Source organism: Ahaetulla prasina, chromosome 13, assembly GCF_028640845.1.
Source record: "Ahaetulla prasina isolate Xishuangbanna chromosome 13, ASM2864084v1, whole genome shotgun sequence".
In the NCBI taxonomy this organism is placed as follows: Eukaryota; Metazoa; Chordata; class Lepidosauria; order Squamata; family Colubridae; genus Ahaetulla; species Ahaetulla prasina.
In genome coordinates this window covers 17,171,597-17,194,135 of record NC_080551.1, presented here as the reverse complement: position 1 = coordinate 17,194,135, position 22,539 = coordinate 17,171,597, and the positions used below count along the sequence as shown (strand labels likewise).

Here is a 22,539-nt window from a genome sequence, read left to right as displayed (position 1 = left end):
GAAGAAGAAGAAGAAGAAGAAGAAGAAGAAGAATTAAAAAGAAAACAAAAAGCATATAAACTCAAAGGCCAGAGTTCACGGACCATTTTTTTTTTCTGCGCTTAGTTTTCCATATTTCTATGTTTCTGTTATTTGCAAATCATTTTATTCATGTCGCATTTTTTTCCTCCTCACAGGCACATCTTTTAAGCAAAAATCATAAAACACCCTGAATTATGAGTCCAAGCCCAGCCTCTGGCCAAATTGTTAATTTTTCCAAAGTCAAGGGAAAGTTTCCGTTATCATTAAGCCTCTACCCAGACAGTAAATAAGTAGCTTTTTTTCCCCCTCAAAAACAAACACTAAATCAAAATAAACAAAAATCCCCGCCAATTTCTGCTCCTCGATGACGTCACGCACAGAGCCCCACCTGCGTTCAATTATTAAAACGCCCCCGCCCGCCCCCTTTTTTTTTCTTTCAATTCTGCACCGCCCATTCGAGAGCGTTATCCAATCCCCAGTCCTCTTCTCCTGCCCGGCCCGACTCCTCCCTTTTCGGGGTGAGAGCGTTTCAGAGCCCTTTTCCTATTGGACCAAGAGAACAGCCACTCGACCGATCCGAGCATTGCGTTCGCATTGATGGGCAGGGCGACGAGCCAATTACATGTTTCCCTAACTCCAGCAGTCCTTTTGCTGCAACACGTTTTATCTTTCTTTTTATCTTTCCTCCCTTCCATCCTGTCTGCAAAGACGGAAGACGGTTCCTCGCCCTTCACCCACCTTTCGCCTATTACAGCTTTGATGAGGTCAGTATTTCGATTGCTTCTTTGCATCCGTTCACCTATCAGTCAATGCACTGAATTTCCTTTTTAGATTAGCTTTCCTTATTGATGTGAGCTGGGAACTCTGGGAATTGTAGTTTCCAGTGCATCAGAAGGCTCATTAGATTGAGAGAGCCATGTGCGTGTGTGTTGCACGCGGTTTATTTATGTTTGTGTCCCTGTTGGAAGGCTTTGTGATGATGTATTGGCGGTGTGCATTGAGGCTTTGCAGAACACCACTTCCTTGATATCTGAGCCAGGATCTTAACTCCTTAAGAGGGTTTTCTGCATTCACACATTCCAGTATAGGATGGGAGTTCAGTCTGTTGTAGAAATGCAGTCTTTGCTGCTGAAGGGCCCAAAGCTGTTCTATCCTGACTCATGTTCTTGGTCCTTCTAACCAAGCCTTATTCCTGGGGCAATACCTCGAACATATTTTCTTGCCAACTGTAGGGATTTAGCACCCACCCCCCTCCTAGAAGAATGAAATATTTTAGAAAATATTTAAAAAGGCAGAATATATTTCCCTGGATGAGAAATGGAGAAACATGTTTTAAAGACAAAGCAACTCCCCCCCACCTTTGTTAATGGGCCATTAAGGCCTGAGCCAGTCCATTGTCTACATGACAAAGATAGGATTAGCCCCTACCCATCTAGCAACAGAATTTTACCACATGGCAAGGCTCAAGCAAGCTTGAGAGACAACCTACAACATTAGCTAAGACCCCCACCCCCTGGGAGTCTGACAGCCAATCAGGGTACTCTTCCTGTGCCCCAGAAAGTTCAAAGCTCAGAAAAAGCATAAAACCAGGGAGCACACAGGATCTCAAGCCCTTTTCTGTTCAGGAACTCAAGCCATGTGATCCTGACCACCATTAAACCATCTTTCCAAGCAGCCTCCATGTTTCCAGTGTCTTTGTCCCCACTTGGAACTGAACCCAGATGGATATTTCTTCCAACACAACCATGTACACACACACATACACAATTAATTAACACGGATGGGGTTGGCCTCTGCCTTCCTCAAAATGTGCTTTCATCTTTCCAACCTACAGCCCTAAACTAAAGTCATTGGGAGTCAGCAACGTATCAATTTAATGCGTAATCATAATTTCTTAAAGACGTTTCATGGCCCAGCTGGGTAACGTCACCAGGGTTAAAAAGAAGCCGGGTCTCCTTTATTTTTATATACAGAAGAGAAGAGTTGGAAGGGACCTTGGAGATCTTCTAGTCCAACCTCCTGCTTAGGCAGGAAAACCTACACCACTTCAGACATAGGATTATCCAACATCTTAAAAACTTGCAGTGTTGGAGCATTCACAACTTCTGGAGGCAAGTCGTTCCACTGATTAATTGTTCTAACTGTCAGGAAATTTCTCCTTAGTTCTAAGTTGCTTCTCTCCTTGATTAGTTTCCACCCATTCCTTCTTGTCCTGCCTTCAGGTTCTTTGGAGAATAGCTTGACCTCCTCTTCTTTGTGGCAGCCCCTGAGATATTGGAAGACTGCCATCATGTCTCCCCTAGTCCTTCTTTTCATCAAATTATACATACCCAATTCCAGCAACTGTTCATATGTTTTAGCTTCCAATCCCCTAATTATCTTTGTTGCTCTTTTCTGCATTCTTTCTAGAGTTTATTATCTATATTATTTATAATAATATTTATTGATATACATATATTATTTTTATATATGGTTTGCCCTGTCAGTGTTGCTGGGAGGGTTTTTGGTGGTTCCTTCTTTAGGCTGTTGTTTGTGGTTGGATTGTTTGTCGGTAGCTCTTGACTGGAGTTTTGTTTTACTTCTTTCACTATTTTGTTTTAAATTATACAAGGAACCTGCCCTGCTGCCTGATCCATGCCTGTCTCAGAAAATGGCTCTATTAAAGCTGCTTCCACCGGATCCAGAAGATGAGGGCAGCCAGCGGTGCAGGCTTGGTCCTGCTGCATTCGCCTTGCTAGGTGCTAAGCTGGGCTCTTTGATCAAGATCAGCTTGCCCAGTGGCTCTTGCCTGTGCACGGCCTGGCCAAGGCACGATTCAGCTGACGGCTACCTGCAGCTCGACCTCAAATGCAGGACTTGGGGATTAAGAGAAAGCCAGCTGCGAAGGAAGACCGTGAGCATGGACCAGCTGAGGGTAGTGGCCTGCCCCAAGCTAAGACATGTGACGGTCCGAGTCGTCTTTAAAAACCAGGCCTCAAAAACAGCTCTTCCCGAAACGACGCTTCCGGAAGTGGTGCGAGAGCTTTTGAGAAAGGCCTGCGTGGCCCGCCATCACATCGTGACTTTCCCCCCAATTCTGGGCAACCCTGTGGAGTTCCTCGAAATATTGTCCATGGGACAGTTCGACCCGGAAGACGCTGGCTTGATCACCCCCCAAACCAACGTCCACATTAAGGAGACAATCACATTGGAGAGATACAGTCGCCTGATGGGGGACGGTTCCAAAATCCGGGTGGCCGGCTTGGATGAAGTCAGCCAGGCTTTGAAAGAAATGATTGAACTGCCCCTGCGTTTCCCGAACAGCTTCAAAACATTAGGCCTCTCGGTCCCAAAGGGAGTCCTTTTGGTGGGCCCGCCAGGAGTTGGCAAGACGCTACTGGTCAAGGCGGTGACTGGAGAAGTCGGGGCCTGTCTGGTGAGGCTCAGTGGCCCTGTGGTGTGTGGTTCGCGGCCTGGCGAAAGCGAGGAGAACTTGCGACGGGTCTTCGAGCAAGCGAGAGAACTCTCCAGCGAAGGGCCCACCGTCCTCTTCATTGACGAGATCGATTCGTTGTGTCCCAAGCGGGCAGCTTCCGGTCATGTCCCTGAGCATCGCCTGGTGGCTCAGTTGCTAACTCTTATGGATGGATTTAGCCAAGGACATGGGCTGGTCATTGTAGGGGCAACAAACAGGCCAGATTCCCTGGACCCTGCGTTGAGGAGACCAGGCAGATTTGATCAGGAGGTACGTAATTCATAGTTGTGCCTTCCGGTACTTCCGCCAACTGGTTGGTGCTTCCTGGGGATGGTTAGAAAAAGCTATAAGCTATGTACAGGTATGTACAGAATGGGACGCGGTGGCTCAGTGGCTAAGGCGCCAAGCTTGTCGATTGAAAGGTCGGCAGTTCAGTGGTTCGAATCTAGTGGGGAGCTCCCCACTAACGGGGGGAGCTCCCGTGTCTTGTCCCAGCTTCTGCGAACCTAGCAGTTCGAAAGCAGGTAAAAAATGCAAGTAGAAAAATAGGAACCACTTTTGGTGGGAAGGTAACAGCGTTCGCTGCGCCTTTGGCGTTGAGTCATGCCGGCCACATGGCCATGGAGATGTCTTCGGACAGCACTGGCTCTTCAGCTTAGAAACGGAGATGAGCACCGCCCCCTAGAGTCGGGAACGACTAGCACATATGCGCGAGGAGAACCTTTACCTATGTACAGGTAGTCCTTAACGTAAGTTCATTTAGCTACTGTTCAAAGTTACAACAGCAGTGAAATGTCAAAAGGGTCTTGTGGTTCCTGGTGTGTTTTAACAACCGGTTCTCAGTCCTAATGACCGACTGAGTAGGCATGGCTAGGGGAGGTCATGTGACTGGTGGAAGTGAGTGATGTCGAGTTGGCCATGCCCACCCAGGTTGTGTGGCTCCTGGTGTTTTCTTCGCTGTGGGACATGGGTCCAAATGGCTCTTTTGAGTGGTTTAAGGTTGCAGACTCCTGCCCTGGGCTTACTTCCCCTGGTTCATGGAGCCTTTGTGAATGCTACGGTTAACAAAATGCCCATGTTTTCCATCCTTGCTTTAGATTGTCCTTGGGAGCCCCACCCTGAAGCAAAGGAAGTCTATTCTGCGGCTGATTACCGCTGGCATGCCTGTGTCGGACGACGTTGATTTGCTAGAACTGGCAGAAATAACGCCGGGTTTTGTTGGGGCTGACCTCACCTCGCTCTGCAGAGAAGCCGCTATGCAAGCCCTGTTTCGTAATTGCACAGTAAGAAGCTCCTTCGCATTTCTTTTTTTTTTTAATTAATTTTTTTATTACTTTTTTCTAACATTACAAACAGAAAAGAAAATACATTATTAGGAAGATTTGGGTCTTGGATATGTCCTCATGATTGCCATGGTTTCCAAATCTTCCAGAAAATATCTTCTTTATACACACCACTTCTAATTTTAATATCACATGTCATTTTATCATTTAAAGCTGGCACACAGCTGGTCTCTTCTATCAGATACTGGAATGCCTGACATTCCCTCGGTTACTTCAACTGGTAACAGAAATTTGCCCAGTGATGTTAGCAAGATGGTCTCTATGTTGTCACGAGCTTTGATTACACCAATGGAAGCAGATGTAATTGTGGGATTTCCCCGGATCATCAGCTAATTCTAGATTAATGGGATCATTTGGCAAATGCGAAGCTTTATTCTGCCGCTCAAAAGTGAATCAATGTTTTCTGCTTCTGTTTGCATTTGTCTTCAGGATTCAGTTTGTCCTGTTGAGATGTCAGACTTCCTCGAGGCCCTGAAGAAGATCCAGCCGTCATCTTCCCGAAGCGGAATTGGGTTAACAGACTTCAAACCCGTCTCATGGGATCAGATTGGTGGCCTTGAAGACGTGAAATTAAAATTAAAACAGGTAGACTTACAGAGCGGAGTCTGAACTGAAGAATATTCTGGCTGGCCTCCAAAGTGGCAACCAGGTTTCTGTACTTATTGAATATATTTGGATAAACCCAACCTGCATTCAAACAGTCTTCAACTTAAACCACCACAATTGAGAACCACAATTTTCTGTACTAAGCAAGATGGTAATTAAGTGAGTCTCACCTGATTTTACAACCTGTTTGGCCATGGCTGCTAAGTGAATCGCCGCAATTGAGTAACTCAAACAGCCGTTAAGTGAATTCATCTTCCCCAGTTGATTTTTCTTGTCGGAAGGTCACAGGCAGGGATCACATGATGAGATGGTGCAACTCTTGTAAATACCTCTCGGTTGCTGACTGCCCAGATTTTGCTCCTGTGACCTTAGGGAAGCTGCAGCAGTTGTTCAGCGCGGTGATCGGTTGTTAAATCGCTTTGTTTTAAAAACAAAATTGTTGCTCTGCTCATGAAGAGGACTAAAAATCAGAATGAGAAGACGTTCAACGTATCTTGCTGGGGCACAGTAGGATGTGTGCAAGCCTAGTCCTAAAAAGCCACGGTTTATGGTTTATCATGATCCCATGACGCCAGGCAATTGTGGCTTGCTCATCAAACTGGTTAGAAGGTGAATTGCCTTGTAGGATTTTGCAGCCTGAGATATTCACGGAAGGTTCTGTTCTTTTCATGGTTTGCAGAGCATCGAATGGCCAATAAAATTCCCAGAAGCCTTTGTCCGGATGGGGCTGGCCCGCCCAAAAGGCATCCTTCTCTATGGACCATCCGGTTGTGCCAAAACGATGCTCGTGAAAGCTGCCGCTTCCTGTTCTCATTGTTCCTTTCTGGCTGTGAACGGTGCTGATCTCTTCTCATCTTTGGTCGGAGAGTCAGAGAAGATTTTGTCTCAGGTGCGAGGTTTTTGTTCCAATGAGGACTGGAAGTACAGGTAGTCCTCGACTTACGACCACAATTGGGGCCCAAAATCTCTGCTTCTGTTAAGTGAGATGTTCGTTAAGTGAGTTTTTGCCCCCCTTTTACGACCATTCTTGCCACACTCGTTAAATGAATCGCCGCAGTTGATAAATTAGACGCATGGTTGTTAAGTGAATCTGGCTTCCCCATTGATTTTGCTTGTCAAAAGGTCGTAAAAGGGGATCATGTGACCTTGGGACACAGCAATGGTCCTAAGAACCTGTCAGTTGTCAAGCACCTGCATTTTGATTGCATGATCGTGGGGATGCTACAAAGTTTGTAAGTGTGAAAAATGGTCATAAGTCACTTGTTCAACTGCTGTTGTAACTCTGAACGGTCACTAAATGAACTGTTGTAAGTCGAGAACTACCTTTATGTAGTTTTGTTATTTTTTTCACAGCTGATAGACTTAATCACCATCTTTTAATGACCCCGTAACCCCTTGCGGGATGGAGTCTGGGCAACTGAATGGAGCTGAGTGTTTACTGGCCGGATGCCCTTCCTTCCTTCCTGTCGCCAATGCAGAGTTTTGTTCAGCAGATATATTCTCATTGTTCCCAGAGAGAGAGAAATATCTGCTTTTGCCTAGGATCGAACTCACAGCCTCTTGATTGTGAGGCGAGAGCTCCACCTCTAGGCCACCGCACCACTCTGCTGATAGACTTAATAGGCTTCGCTATTTGATTCTCTTCCGTTTTGCTTTTTTCCCTCCAAGGTATTTCGTCAAGCAAGAGCAAATACTCCAGCAATAGTTTTCCTGGATGAAATTGATGCGATCCTGGGATCCCGATCAGGAACGAAAACCGGGTGTGGCGTCCAGGAGAGAGTTCTTTCCGTCCTTCTCAATGAGTTGGATGGCATCGGAGTCAAGTTAACCGAGCGGAGAGGAAATAAAGCAGAGATGGAAAATGAGAGTCAAGAACCAGCTGAAAGTGATAAAAAGGTACATAGATAGACATCATAATAAGTCATTCAAAGTTCACTGGATTTTGTACTTAAGATGAGTCTGGAATTCCTCTCTTACAGGTAGTCCTCGACTTACAACAATTCATTTAGTGACTGAAGTTACAACAGGACTAAAAAAAAAGTGACTCGGGACCGTTTCTCGCACTTGCGGCATCCCCATGGTCACATGATCAAAATTCAGACGCTTGGCAACTGGCATGTACTTATGATGGTTGCAGTGTTTTGGGGTCATGTGATCCCCTTTTGCGATCGCCTGACCAGCAAAGTCAATGAGGAAACCAGATTCACTTAACAACCGGGTTACTAACTTACCAACTGCATTGATTCACTTAACAGTTGTGGGAAGAATGGTTGTAAAATGAGCCAAAATTGACTTAACCAATGTCTCACTTAGCAACGGACATTTTGGGCTCAGTTATGGACGTAAGTTGAGGAGTATCCTGTAGAAGATCACATAATTATACCCTGTGGAATGAGACGGGAGAAATTATTTTTTTGCCTCTTGTTTCCTTAGCTGAAATAAAGCAAGTTGGTGGGCTATCTAAAGCAGGGGTCTCCAACCTTGGCAACTTTAAGCCTGGAGGTCTTCAATTCCCACAATTCCCCAGCCAGCAAAACTGGCTGAGGAATTCTGGGAGTTGAAGTCCACAGGTCTTAAAGTTGCCAAGGTTAGAGACCCCTGATCTAAAGCGGGTGAAATGCTACCGGTTTGTTCCGATTCGGTCAAATCGATAGTGATAAAAACTGCCGGTTCAGGCAAACCAGTAGGGGGAAAAAAGCTACCCGTTCAGGCGATCCGGTTCTTCAAAAAAACTATCAGTTCAGGCGAATTGGTAGTTTAAAAAAGCTACTGGTTTGGTTGAACTGGTAGTTTAAAAAGCTACCGGTTCGGGCGAAGCAGTAGTTAGCTACCAGTTCAGTTGAACCTGTAGCTTAAAAAAACTACCGGTTCCTCCGAACTGGTATTTCTGACGATTAGCTTTGCTAGAAAGCAGAAAATCCTGCTTTCTAGCTAAGCTAAATCACGTGGCACAGCTTATTCCACACACACCCTCCTTGTTCTACTTACCTTCCTAAGCCTCCTTTTGATGCGCACTGCACATGCACACACAGCACTCATTTGGCACACACTGTGCATGCGCACACAGCGCGCGCTTGGCGTACAGCACACATGCGCGGCCAGCAAATCAGTAGCAAATCGGTTCAGATTTCACCACTGATCTAAAGCCAAGGAAAGACAGGAAGCTTTAAATCGTTAAATGGCTAACAGTTCCTTATTTCTATCAACTTGCTAGTTAGAACTTCAGGAAGTTTTTAATAAAGATGTCATAGTCGTCGCTGCAACAAATAGACCAGACCGGTTGGATGATGCTTTGCTACGTCCGGGACGCTTAGATAAGATCATCTATGTCCCACCACCAGATGAGCAGGTACGGCGTAAAACTGTAGATGAATTTGAAATCACCAAGTTCATTATGTCTAAATGTTCTGTTTTGGGTGAGAAATGGCATATTGGAGTAATGTTGCTCATTTCAGATATCCAGTATTTGAGGGGCTGCCACAAAGAAGAGGGGGTCAAATTATTCTCCCAATGCACCAGAGGGCAGGACAAGAAACAATGGTTGGAAACTAATCAAAGAAAGAAGCAACCTGGAATTAAGGAGAAACTTCCTAACAGTGAGGACAATTAACCAGTGGAACAGCTTGCCTCCAGAAATCATGGGCGCACCATCACTGGACGTTTTTAAGAAGAGACTAGACAGTCACTTATCTGAAATGGTATAGGTTCTCCTCTTGAGCAGGAGGCTGGACTAGAAGACCTCCTAAGTCCCTTCCAGCTCATTCTATTCTATTCTATACTTCCAAGGCCCCTTCATGCTCTATTCTGAATATATATATCTTTCCTTTGAAAGATATTGGCTGGGGTTGTACATCATCCTAAGCTGTGGTTTATTTAACTGTACTTATTGAAGGCAATGGCAATACAACTTAGACTTATATATCGCTTCACAGTGCTTTCCAGCCATCTCTAAGCAGTTTACAGAGTCAGCCTCTTGCCCCCAACAATCTGGGTTCTCATTTTACCCACCTCAGAAGGATGGAAGGCTGAGTCAACCTTGAGCCTAATGAGATTTGAACTGCCAAATTTCAGGCAGTCAGCAGAAGTAGCCTGCAGTACTGCACTCTAACCACTGCGCCACCGTGGCTCAATACTGGCTAAAGGTAAAGGTTCCCCTCGCACATATGTGCTAGTCGTTCCCGACTCTAGAGGGCGGTGCTCATCTCCATTTCAAAGCCGAAGAGCCAGCACTGTCCAAAGACGTCTCTGTGGTCATGTGGCCGGCATGACTAAACGCCAAAGGTGCATGAAATGCTGTTACCTTCCCACCAAAGGTGGTCCCTATTTTTCTACTTGCATTTTTTACCTGCTTTCGAACTACTAGGTTGGCAGAAGCTGGGACAAGTAACGGGAGCGCACCCCGTTACACAGCACTAGGGATTCAAACCGCTGAACTGCCAACCTTTCGATCGACAAGCACAGCATCTTGGCCACTGAGCCACCACGTCCCTTCAATGCTGGCTAGATTGACATAAGAAGATGTGATAAACACTAGTTTATAAAATATAGTGACTAAAGCCACATAACACACTAAGCCACAACAAAACAAATGCATTGGGCATACTGAGACGTGTGACCTTCTCATCCTTTCAACAGACCATCATTAAGAAAAATATAGTTTTGTACAGTGTCATCTACATCTAATCCATGCAACCATATGCATGACCGACACTGCAATGCGTTGCTATTTTTTTTAACTCATTTGGGGGCTGGGGGGTGGGCTTTGCTTTTAAGAGCATGTAGATCACAGCCTATAAAGCCCGTTGAATAACTCTCTGCCTCTTTTGTGGTGTTTTGAAATAGGGAAGGCTTTCGGTTCTGAAAATCTGCACAGAAAGAATTCCGATCGATTCTGAGGTCTCCTTAGCAGATATAGCAAGTCAAACTAATATGTTCTCTGGAGCTGATCTTGAGAATCTCTGTAAAGAAGTAAGTCATTTTTAATTTATAATGCCTCAGTGACAGAATTTAAAGGAAATGGGGGACAGACTAGTAAACAATCGTGTGTGTGGTTTGTGTGTGTATGTGTGGGAGGCTTGCCTTTTTGCATTGGGCCTTCAGGCCTGCCACATTTACTGCTGTGGGAAACTGGGAGGGGGGATTGTACAGAGCAAGGGAGATATATAGTCATAACAATATTCCTTTCTCAGAGAGTCAAGGACATCTTGCCCTGCAACTGGAGGGCTGTGATTGGGAGGCATATCCAGTTGTAACGATGCATTGATTGGACCATGTGATGGAGATGTGGGTGCAGGGGGAAGGGACTTAGACTTTCTTTTGGGTGGGGAAAACCTGGAAGCTTTCAGATTTGGGTTTTCCCAGATGTGCCAATATGACATCTCTAATAAAATGGAACTTTGAGGAAATTCAATCCTTGGAGTCTTCTTTCCTTGAGGGTGTTACTTGGAACCTTGACAGCGTGTGTGTGTGTGTACAGGTAGTCCTCGACTTAACAGCAGTTCATTTAGTGACCGTTCAAAGTTACATCAGCATTGAAAAGGTGACTTATGATCATTTTACAACCGTCGTAGAATCCTTGAGGTCATGTGACCAAAATTCAGACACCTGGCAATTGGCTCACATTTATGACGGTCACAGTGTCCGGGGTCATGTGATCCCCTTTTGCGACCTTTTAACAAGCAAAGACAACAGAGAAGCCAGATTTCTTAACAACTGGGCCACTAACATGTGCAGTGATTCATTTAACAACGGGGGGCAAGCAAGGTTGGAGCAAAAAATCACTTAACCACAGAAATTTTGGGCTCGATTGTGGTCATAAGTCGAGGACGACCTATATATGTATATACGTTTATGATGATTTTTATTTCATTTATAACGAGTATTTTTCCTATTTTATTATTTTTATTTTTAGGCTGCTTTGCTAGCATTGCAAGAAAACAAAATGGAAGCCACAGCTGTGAAATATAAACATTTTGAAAAATCCTTGGAAACTGTAAAGCCATCACTAACTCACAAAGAATTGCAATTTTATGAAAAATTGTTTAGAATTCAATAATACAATCTGCAAAGCAACTACATGCCAACATATACGAATATTTTCACCTTCAACAATAAATTGAAAGATCTGTTTAAAAAAAAGGATGGAATAATGAAAGGAGAGTAATCTAATTGGCAGAATGGATTTATTTTTTTATTTTTTTTTAATTGAAAAAGTTTTTACAAAAATTTTCGGGGGCCCTCCCTTTTTTTCCCTCCCCCCCACTCCATCCCCTCCCCCCTCCCTCCAAAACCACCCTCCCCCCCCCCGACTTCCCAGAACAAACACAAGGTATAGTTCAAAAGAAAAAACAAATCATTTGCTAAATTTTCCCTAACTTAAATTATAATCTTCCCCTTCTTCTCAAATCCTAACTTCCCCCATACAAATCAAAGATAAATACATCCTAATCATTCAAAAGCAATCTGATATCTCTTAATCTGGTATCTATTTTGCGTATATTCAATCCATTTTTTCCATTCAGTTAGGTATTTTTCTTGTGTAGTGTCTTTCAAAAAGGCTGAGATTTTAGCCATCTCAGCCAAATTAGCAACTTTCAATATCCATTCTTCTATTGTAGGTAACTCTTTTTTCTTCCAGTATTGGCAGAATGGATTTATTGAACGTATTTTATCCGGCTTTTCAGAATTGTTCAGTGTATACACCACTGCAGCTCAAACAAAATAAACTATATTCTTGTTTAGTGTGATGGAGAAGTCCCGTCATAGAACGAGTGCAGAGAAGAGCAACCAGGATGATTAGGGGACTGGAGGCTAAAACATACAAAGAACGGTTGCAGGAACTTGGTATGTCTAGTCTAGTGAAGAGAAGGACCAGGGGAGACATGATACCAGTCTTCCAATATTTGAGGGGCTGCCATAGAGAGGAGGGGGGGGTCAAGCTATTTTCCAAAGCATCTGAAGGCGAGACAAGGAATAATGGATGGAAACTAGTCAAGGAGAGATTCAACCTGGAAATAGGGAGAAATTTTCTGACAGTGAGAACAATCAACCCATGGAACAGAAGTTGCCTTCAGAAGTTGTGGGAGGTTCATCGCTGGAAGCTTTCAAGAAGAGACTGGAGTGCCATCTGTCAGAAATGGTGTAGGGTCTCCTGCTTGGATGGGGGGGTTGGACTAGATGACCTACAAGGTCCCTGCCAGCTCTGTTAAATCTAATCTGTAAATTCAAGAAACTGACTTTATTTGTGTATTTTTGTAACTTCATATGACTTGAGTTCTGTTATTCAATAAAAGAAGTTATTCAATGAAAGGTCTTGTCGTTTTTTGAGGGATTCTTGGCTCGTTCCATCAATTTTGCTATTCAGGTGTAATTGATTAGCCAGGCAAAATGCCTCATTTATAGTCGACTGCTATTGTGAAAATGTGGACGGAAAGAGAAGACGAAGATGACCAGCAAAAAGGTGGGGAGATTCCGTTACCATGGCGATCAGCGCACCATTGAAAGACTCAAACTATTTACTGAATCTGCACTACTATTAATCGTTTCATAGTTCCCATCACCAATCTCTTTCCACTTATGACTGTATGACTATAACTTGTTGCTGGCAATCCTTATGATTTATATTGATATATTGACCATCAATTGTGTTGTAAATGTTGTACCTTGATGAACGTATCTTTTCTTTTATATACACTGAGAGCATATGCACCAAGACAAATTCCTTGTGTGTCCAATCACACTTGGCCAATAAATTCTATTCTATTCTATAAATTCTATTCTACTCCGAAAAGTATGGTACTTACTAAGATGTGCTAGGGTTAATTTAAAATAAAACTGCCCCAATGAGTAGGCCCTATATTCTCAAGCCAGACTTTGGAGAAACTGTAATTGACAGATGGAAGGAAGGAAGGAAGGAAGGGAGAACCAACTGCTTCTAACGGACTTTCCCCTTTGTGTTCAGACTGTGGCCTTTTTCCTGTCATATTCTAGGACTTGACTTGGGGGAAGAAGAGGCATCCCTCCGCTAGAAGCTAGCAAGACAAGGGAGAAGTCACCCCTCTTGTCCTCCATCTCACGGGCCACATCAAAAAAAAGCCTGAACAGTAACGGAAACAGGGTGAGAAGGGGGCTTGGCCAGCTGGGTGGGCAACAAAATGGAGCCCAGTGAGCCAAGGAAGCAAGTCCTGGCTGGGCAAAGAAAAGCACCTGGTGAAAGAAAGGAAAGGTGGACGGAGGAAAGAATAGAATAGAATAATAACAAGAGTTGGAAGGGCTCTTGTAGATCATATAGTCCAACCCGCTGCTCAGGCAGGAGACCTTATACCATTTCTGACAAGTGGCTGCTGGAAGGGAGAGGAAAGGAAAGGGAAGGGAGGGGAGAAGAGAGGAGGGAAGGGGAGGAGAAAGGAAAGGAAAGAGGAGAGGAGGGGGGAGGGAAGGGGAGGGGAGAAGAGAGGAGAGAGGAGAGGAGGAAAAAAGGAAAGGAAGGAAAGGAAAGGAGAAAGAAGAGGAAGGGAGAGGAAAGGAAAGGAGGGAAGGGAAGGAAAAGAGGAAAGAAAGGAAAGCAGAGGAGAGGAGATGAAAGGAGGAAGGAAGGAAAGGAAGGAAAGGAAAGGAGAAAGGTCCAAGCTCAGCATGTAATATGAATGCAGCCACTAGGTTTCAGGTGACATAGAGAAGGTTGTTGTGTGAACAGGATGTGGAAATGCAACTGAAACGGGAGGAACCCATATCTGGGGCAGGGTGGGAGGTGCATTTCTTCCACTTGTTCCAGTCGGGCTTCCCTTTGCAACCAGGCAACAGGTGAGAGAGGGGACCTCCTCCCCACCTCCCGGCCTTGCTATATCGATTTTCCTTGTCCACAACTGAGGGTCTTCCTCCATCACCCTTCAAAGGGAGGGGAGGGGCTCCTTTGGCCGTATCATAGCGCCGACCCACAGGCCCTGTGTCTAGGATGCAGCTTAGCTTTGTTGCGGCCTTGCAAATGGTTTGCATTTTGCTCTTTGCCAAGTGCTGGAAAGGGATAGGTTATGCTTCATGCAATAAACCACACAGTTCAGCCAACTGTGGCTTGAGCACCTTGGCCAAACCTCATTTTCTCCACTGCCAGAGGCTGAATCCGAAATGGTGCCCTCCTTGCCCTACGATTGCATTTGTACAACCAGCTAAAACAGATTTGCTGCCATCCCTCTTCTAAAGCGGTGCAGCCCTTTCTAACAATCCAATTTTGGGAGCCTTTTTTGAACGCCTGAAAACGCCGAAGGTTTTCCGTCAACATTCTGCCAATTTTACAGGGGTCTGAATTGAACTCGTTTTCACTGTCTGCTCCTTCCTTTTCTATTTGTTTGTTTATGCATTAAGCTTTTATGCTGTCCATATCCCCTGCGAGGTGACTCCAGGCAGCTCACAAGTTATAATACCATCCCCAAAATTGGCTTTCCATTTTCTTAACACAGTGGGAGGCTAGGGCAGTGGAGGTTGTGTATTGAAGTAATTCCTTGCAACTACTTTCTTTGTGGATCTGAAAGGCCTTTCCGACCGCTATTTACTCGTTTAGATTTATGTAGCTGCCCATGTGGTGCCTCTTAACATTGGATCTAGCATCTGCTGGAGTGCAATTGGCAAAGGAAGGGTTCTAGCAACAGATATTTCTGAGATAGAATTTGAAAATAAACCTACTAATAAGTACTTCATAGCAGCCACAATCTTTCCTTTGCTCATTTAATACTCACCTTCTTCGAGGTGAGCGTGGATCTGCCCGAAAATCAACTCTTCTTGCAGTACAAATCTAATCAATTGCTTTTATTTGTGTAAATTGTGTAAATAGGGTTGGTCGCCCAGTCAGCCAGATGTTTAGACTGGGTTTGGCATATTTATCCACCTATCAAGTCCTTCAGCCTGACCTGGGATAGGCAGATATTGTTGTTCGAGGGCGTAAAAGGTACCATCGTGGGATGCAAGCAGTTGTGAGTCAAGCTGCCTTTTGCAATTGACTGATGATGAATTTGTCAATGCCGATGGTGTTCAAGTGATGCTCCAGATGGTTTGGGATTGCTGTATCACTATTGTCAGGAAATTGTTATTTGCCTAACTAGTTGGCTAGGCAATATATAAACTAACTATATATGTTTGTAGAAAGTCATGATATTGCTTTAAGGCTGTGCTGCATCACGCAAGCATCCTGACTGGTTGAGCTCTGTAGCCAATGTATAAAAGGACTATTAAATTATGGCTTGTGGGGAATTTAAAGGGACGTTACAGCATTGTAACTTAATGACATGCTGCAACTGTATATTTGAGCTTTATGATTGTTGCTTGATTATGGCTAGTTACTGATTGCTCAAGATACTGATTGTTATGTATTGAACTGTGTTTTGCTGAACTGAAAGAAGACCTTGTTTGTTTTGCAAGTCTACGTTGGTGAGAAGACTTTGTAACATCCCTGACTGGCTTTATATGTGTATGACCTGGGATTGTTTTTGGACTATGACTTTGCCTTTTCCCTAAAAGTAAAGGAATATCAAACCCCAGTTTGTCTGCAAATGATTGTTAACGTATACAACCAGTCTCAGTCATTTTCATGCGTAGTTCATGCTCAACAGTCCACAACCTTGGTTGTGAACCCAGATTACTCTTAACAATTATTATCCTTCTCATCTTTCCCATTACGTTCTCCTGTTGTTACCTTGTGATTTATCACTTGTTTGTATCTTATGATTTATGATCTATCACTTTGTTGTTTGTATGTACACTGAGAGCTTATGCACTGGAGACAAATTCCTTGTGTATCCAATAACACTTGGCCAATAAAGAATCTTATCTTCTCTACTATTACTATTACTATTGGTACTATCTTTGCTTTCTTTTACCACAGTCATTCCACTTCTATTTACAGATCTTTGCATTTTGGGGTTTGCCTTAATCACTACAGTAAAGTGGTTTTCACAGCCAGACCCCATTATCACACTCTCGCTTTATCTACTAACCCAAGATACTTAGCATTGCTTCACACATCCAGCAGGGAGCACCCTCATCCTGTGCAATGCTCCTATAGTATCTGTAGGTGGCTGAATTGCCCAGCGGAGCTACTACGTGACTTGGGACACATCCAGCACCCTTGGGCGTTAACGGTATATAAAGGAAGAAGTGCGCATCACTGAATTTTTCTGCAGATCTACTTAACCAGGTTGTTGTGATGAGGGAGGGAGAAGGGCTCTTTAATTCATTCCAGGGAGGGGATGATAAATTGGAAGGGAGAGGGGAAGACACCTGCCCACTTTGGTACCCAAACGATGCTTCCCGAAGATAACTTTGGAACTTTTTCCTTTTTCCTCCTCTCAGAGTTGCACCTGCTTACACCATGTCATTCTTCCGGTATTTTAACAAGCATAGAGAGGTAAGTTTTGGGCTTTGGTATTAGATAAATCAGAGTTAGGGTATCAGATTGTCCTTACCTGTGCACAGCAAGGTATGAAGCATCCTTGGATGGGAAGTTGCTATCGCTGTCAACCCTCCAGGGATAAGGAAATATTGGGAAAAGACGTTTGGAAAGAAATGCCCTTTCCAAGTCCTGTTTTCTCCCGAAGTAGAGCGATAGTTTGATGCATCCCCTTTGCTAAGGGAGGGCTTTGTCTCTTCCAGCTGATTCCTCTGGCTATGATTATGACTACCACGCTGAGTGGGATGGTGTACACAGGCATCAGAGCCATAAGAAGATCAGATATAATGTAAGCAGCACCTGTTTCTTCATACTCACCCTAACGAATTATGTTCTTCGCTTTACGTCAGATCAAGTTCTTTCCTTCGTTGTTGTTTTAATTTAAGACAAATGGGCATGAAGGACAACAGGCGAAGGGATAGCATGTTTCCCCTACCCCCCCCCCCGGACTACAAGTTAACAGTAACAGAGTGGGAAGGGACCTCGGAGGTCATCTAGTCCAACCCCCTGCTCGCTCAGGAGATCTGCACTAGGGATCCGAACCGCCGATCTGCCGACCTTTCTGATCGACAAGCCAGGCTAACAGAAGAGCGAAATTGTGCCACAAGGAGTAAAATCAGACAGGGCTGGGAATAAGAAATGTTTCTCCATCTTTGCTTTTTGTTTTATTTCTCAAGGAGGGAGTGGGGTTTTGACAAGAGCCTTTTTCAGGCAAAGTTCAAAAAGCCTCTAATGTAGAAATTGAAAGAATTCCTTCTAATTTAAAAAAAGTTTTTTAAATTTTCAATTGGGGTGGGGGGTGTTTTTGTGTGTATGTTTATTTATTTTTTTAATGGCACATTAGGGATAAAGCTCGGCGAGAACCGAGTTTAGGTTTTAAAACCCACAAGGTTTAAAACTGCTTTATCTTTAGTTGGATGCTGAAGTTTTTCATTATGCAACTAAGGAAGAATCAGATTACTATCAAAGAAAATGTTTATCTGTATCTTAGCAGTATATAAGCAGATTTTCCATATTACTCTCTAAAGGAATTGTTTTTAAATGCTAATTCAGAGTTTTAAATCATTCCACCGAAGTAAAGTCAGTGGAAGTCTGTGTGATGCTAACTTCAAAATAAATCTAGTGGTGCTATTGAGTCTTCTTTTAAATAGTTAAAATACCGTTTTATTAAGTTGCTATTTAGCCAGAGGTTATTATTATCTCATCCATAATAAATGCTGCCTTTTGCTTTTAGTATTGATAGGTGGCACAATCCTGAACCTTGGGAAAAAGTGGATCCCACCCAACCTCAAAAGGTAATCAACTTGATAGGTAGCAAGTCCTGGATTGTATTATTAAGAATCTAGAGTCCAGGAGTAAGAAACCTACAGATAAGTAATAGATAACTAAATTAATTTTTTAGTGCTATTAATATTTAGTGCTAAGAATCCTGGCTAATAGATAAATAGAAAGGTAACTTGTCGATAAGTTGTGATCAGCTTTGTTAAACTATTCCGATCGAATTCAATATAGAAGGCTTATTACAAGACTGAATTTTGTTTATCCCCATCCAAAGGAAACAGGTATCCATCCATAAGGGTATCAAAGCTCACAGAATAAAAGTCACAGAAGACAGATAGAATGTAATGCAGAATTGAATACAGAATTGTATTAAACAGAATTGTATTTAAAACAGAATGGTATTATATTTCAAAGATTGAAAGTTGGAGCAAAAATTACAACCAAAATTGTTGTTGTTGGGCAGGAAGGACAGTGGGGAATTTAAAAAGTGGGCACTAAAAAACCAACAATAATATAAAAAAAGAAAAGAAAAAAAGGGAGTTCCGATTCTCTTCAATATGGATAGAATTAAAATACGAAATAATCTTGCTTTAGTTTAACAAAAAAACTCAACAAAACTAAAATATAAAAGATATATAGTGTACCTCAAACAATCAAAAAAATAATATATACCATCATAGCCTAAATAAACAAATAACCAGTAAATGAATTCTAATTCCACAAATCCACTTCACAACCAATACATAAAAACATACAAGGACCTCAAACGAAATGTATATTTATTAAACTCCAATAATACGACACATTTCTATAGCGAAAACCTTCCCAGTCATCAAATCCCAACATCAAAGCTTCATTTTTATCTTTATCAAACAGAAAGTCCCAAATTGGTGCCCATGTCAAAAGAAAAGCAGCCAAAGGATTCTCTCAAATCAAATAGTCCATTTTGCCATCTCGGCAAGGAATTTTAAAAAAATCTTATTTTACATAGCCTCTTCTATAATGTGAAACGCTAATATGAGTGGGTTTTTTGGGGGGGGAGGAATTCCTAATACCAGTAAGCTTGTTAATCTTTTGTCTTTTTTAATCTTTTGTCTTATACGGCAGCTGTTTTCGATCCATCAGAAATGGGAGCCCATCCAAGAACTGGAGGAGATCCGAAAAATTTACAAGGGGTGAAGTCCCCAGCCCTTCCAAACGACACTCTCTGAATCTAGTGGAATCATTTCTGCACAAACTAGAGGATCGAAACCAGTGTGCGGAAATGCTTCTGCTACATTTTTAGAGTCTCTCTCCATTATGTTTTGGATTCTGGAGGAGATTTACTGTTGGTTTTACAGATCGCCCAGCCTAGAACTCTATTGCGGGGAAAAGACAAAAACGTGTTACAAAGGCTGGCTTGTTGTCATTTGTTTTGAACCCTGCCCTGTTGTCTTCTAGAAAGACAAACCAGCATTTCTCCATGTGTGAGCTTTAAAAAAAGATTTGGGTTGTTGTTGGGGGGGAAAAAGATACGTTGTCGTTTTACGTTTTCAATAAAGTTGGAATTTATCAAGTCATTTATCAGGTCTCAGACTGATTGCGATTCTCACTTATTTGGCAGCATTAAAAAGAATATTGTTGTATCGTCTTCAAGGAAGGATCTAGGTTGCCCGCTACTTCTCTTTGTATCCCTCTGTTCATCCAACATCCTAAGCTGGTTTGCTAATTTATCAATAAACCATAATACGTTTAGCTACCTCTGACATTCTTGGTTTCCCCCCTTCATCTTACTCTTTCTTTATGTATTTGCTTTTTGCAATTCTACCTTCATTCTTTTTTTTTTAGTCACTAAACCACATCAAGATTTTTTGTACTGATCACTCGCTTTTGTGGTTAATCCACATTTAGGCTAATTTCTACACTTGCTTCCCCTTTGGTTGCAACTATCATTTCACATAGTTCAGTGGTGGGTTTCAAAATTTTTTAATACCGGTTCTGTGGGTGTGACATTGCTTGGTGGGCGTGGCTTGGTGGGCATAGCAGGGGAAGTGTACTGTAAAATCTCCATTCCCACCCCACTCCAGGGGAAGGGTACTGCAAAATCCCCATTTCCCCCTGATCAGCTGGGACTTGGGAAGCAGATAATAGATGGGGCTGGGGCCAGTCAGAATTTTTACTACCAGTTCTCTGAACTACTCAAAATTTCCGCTAGTGGTTCTCCAGAACTGGTCAGAACCTGCTGAAACCCACCTCTGATATAGTTGACCCACCCACTTACCGTAGTAGACATTTCCTGATTTTACATGGATAAGATTTCTAGGAAAAGTTAGGTGGAGAAAATGAAGGATTTATTTATTTATTTATTTATTTATTTATTTATTTATTTCGATTTTTATACCGCCCTTCTCCCGGAGGACTCAGGGTGGTGTACAGCCAAGTAAAAATTCAATATATAAACATTAAAAAGAAGTTAAAAAGAAATATTATAATGTGGCCGAAATTTTAAAACCATTTAAAATCTTAAAACATAAATACCCCAATAAAATTTCAATCCAGTCCCGCTTGAATAAATAGGTGCGTTTTCAGCTCACGCCGAAAGGTCCGAAGATCAGGCAATTGACGTAAACCGGGGGGAAGTTCATTCCAGAGCGTAGGAGCTCCAACAGAGAAGGCCCTTCCCCTGGGGGCCGCCAGCCGACATTGCTTGGCGGACGGCACCCTGAGAAGGCCCTTTCTGTGTGAGCGTACGGGTCGGTGGGAGGCACAAGGTAACAGCAGGCGGTCCCGTAAGTACCCGGGTCCTAAGCCATGGATCTCCCTCATCAAGACATATTTTGTTTACATTAAAAATTCTGCTTCTGAAAATCTTTTAAAAACAAATGTTAGTTAAAAACAAAAGTTATTGAGCCACCAGGGGCCTCTGGTGGCTCAACGGACTAAGTCTGTCTGTTATTAACACAGCTGCTTGCAATTACTGCAAGTTCAAGTCCCACCAGGCCCAAGGTTGACTCAGCCTTCTATCCTTTATAAGGTAGGTAAAATGAGGACCCAGATTGTTGGGGGCAATTAAGTTGACTTTGTATATAATATACAAATGGATGAAGACTATTGCTTAATACATTGTAAGCCACCCTGAGTCTTCGGAGAAGGGCGGGATATAAATTCAAATTTAAAAAAAAAACAGGATGATGTTTAGAAAGTGGGGAGGAGCAGTGGTGAAATCTAATGTTTTTTTTTACTACTGGTTCTGTGGGCATGGCTTAGTGGGTGTGGTGTGGTTTGGTGGGCGTGGCAGGGGAAGGATACTGCAAAATCCCCATTCCCTCCCCACTCCTGGGGGAAGGATATTGCAAAATCTCCATTCCCACACCACTCTGGGGCCAGCCAGAGATGGTATTTGCCGGTTCTCTGAACTACTCAAAATTTCCGCTTCCGGTTCTCCAGAACATGTCAGAACCTGCTGGATTTTACCCCTGGGGGTGGGGGTGAGGATGAGAGAGAAGATGCAACATTTGTCTTTACTTAATTGTTCTTGAGTGCAATAACGAACTTGACAGACTGCAGTTAACTGCTACCCTTCTATTTATTTATTTATTTATTTATTTATTTATTTATTTATTTATTTATTTATTTATTTATTTATTTATTTATTTATTTATTTATTTATTTATTTATTTATTTATTTATTTATTTATTTATTTATTTATTTATTTATTTATTTATTTATTTATTTATGGTAACAATGAATACAAACGAAACTTTAAAAAGGAACAAGAAAAGAAAGAAAAAGAAAAAAAGATAGGAAAAAGTAAAAGAGAAAAGAAAAAGACAGCAAATACAATAATAAAAGTTTCCAACCTTCATTATACCGAACATAAGCTAAAATACTATTTATTTCTTTCTTTGTTTAAAACATTTACATAGTCACCCGTCATTCAACCAACTCCAGATGGTCCACATCAAAATTTAAAAGACATATACTAACTTTTCACCCTCTTTTAGTTACAAATTTAAAAAAACTCTTCACCGCATAACTTTTTATCTATACACAATCCAGAAATCATATCCTACTTTTTTACTGAACGTTCATTAGGAATTATCAGAAATATCAGGAAAATAGTTTATCCCTGGACAGAAGATCTAACTTTATATTCCTTCTTTTTGCTCTGCACAATCTTGAGTTTTAAATCATTCCTGTGCTAGGATTTGACTTTTCCTCACTGTTTGGTCATTGAAAAGCAGTGATGGTTTGGTCATTGTGGGGGAGTGTGGGGTGGGGGGAATGGGCTGTTTTCGGCCTCCAGAAGGTCTTGGGCGGGGGGGGTGCTTTTTGCCCTCCCCAAACTCCTAGAAAGGCTCTGGAGGCCGGGAAAGCAAAAAACAGCCCTCCCCCACCCCACCCCAAGGCTCTCCAG

General features: G+C 42.6%; 2 protein-coding genes across 4 annotated transcripts; both read left to right on the top strand.

Moving 5' to 3' along the window:
• The first annotated feature begins 583 nt into the window (after positions 1-583).
• On the top strand, positions 584-12,720 carry AFG2B (AFG2 AAA ATPase homolog B). Of its 2 annotated transcripts, XM_058156517.1 has the most exons (9): positions 594-785; positions 2,633-3,745; positions 4,573-4,758; positions 5,248-5,403; positions 6,104-6,313; positions 7,093-7,320; positions 8,639-8,773; positions 10,267-10,392; positions 11,336-12,720. In XM_058156517.1, exons 2-9 carry the CDS (start codon positions 2,672-2,674, stop codon positions 11,477-11,479), a joined length of 2,259 nt encoding a protein of 752 aa, XP_058012500.1. In that variant the 5' UTR covers positions 594-785; positions 2,633-2,671; the 3' UTR covers positions 11,480-12,720. The 2 variants fall into 2 exon arrangements, with proteins under 2 accessions (XP_058012501.1, XP_058012500.1); XM_058156518.1 differs by lacking the exons at positions 10,267-10,392; positions 11,336-12,720 and adding an exon at positions 8,880-10,219 and having other exon boundaries at positions 584-785.
• A 3,898-nt stretch (positions 12,721-16,618) lies between these two features.
• On the top strand, positions 16,619-19,701 carry C13H15orf48 (chromosome 13 C15orf48 homolog). Of its 2 annotated transcripts, XM_058156544.1 has the most exons (4): positions 16,620-16,819; positions 17,065-17,150; positions 18,096-18,156; positions 19,250-19,701. In XM_058156544.1, exons 1-4 carry the CDS (start codon positions 16,784-16,786, stop codon positions 19,319-19,321), a joined length of 255 nt encoding a protein of 84 aa, XP_058012527.1. In that variant the 5' UTR covers positions 16,620-16,783; the 3' UTR covers positions 19,322-19,701. The 2 variants fall into 2 exon arrangements, with proteins under 2 accessions (XP_058012526.1, XP_058012527.1); XM_058156543.1 differs by lacking the exon at positions 18,096-18,156 and having other exon boundaries at positions 16,619-16,819.
• Positions 19,702-22,539: the final 2,838 nt, after the last annotated feature.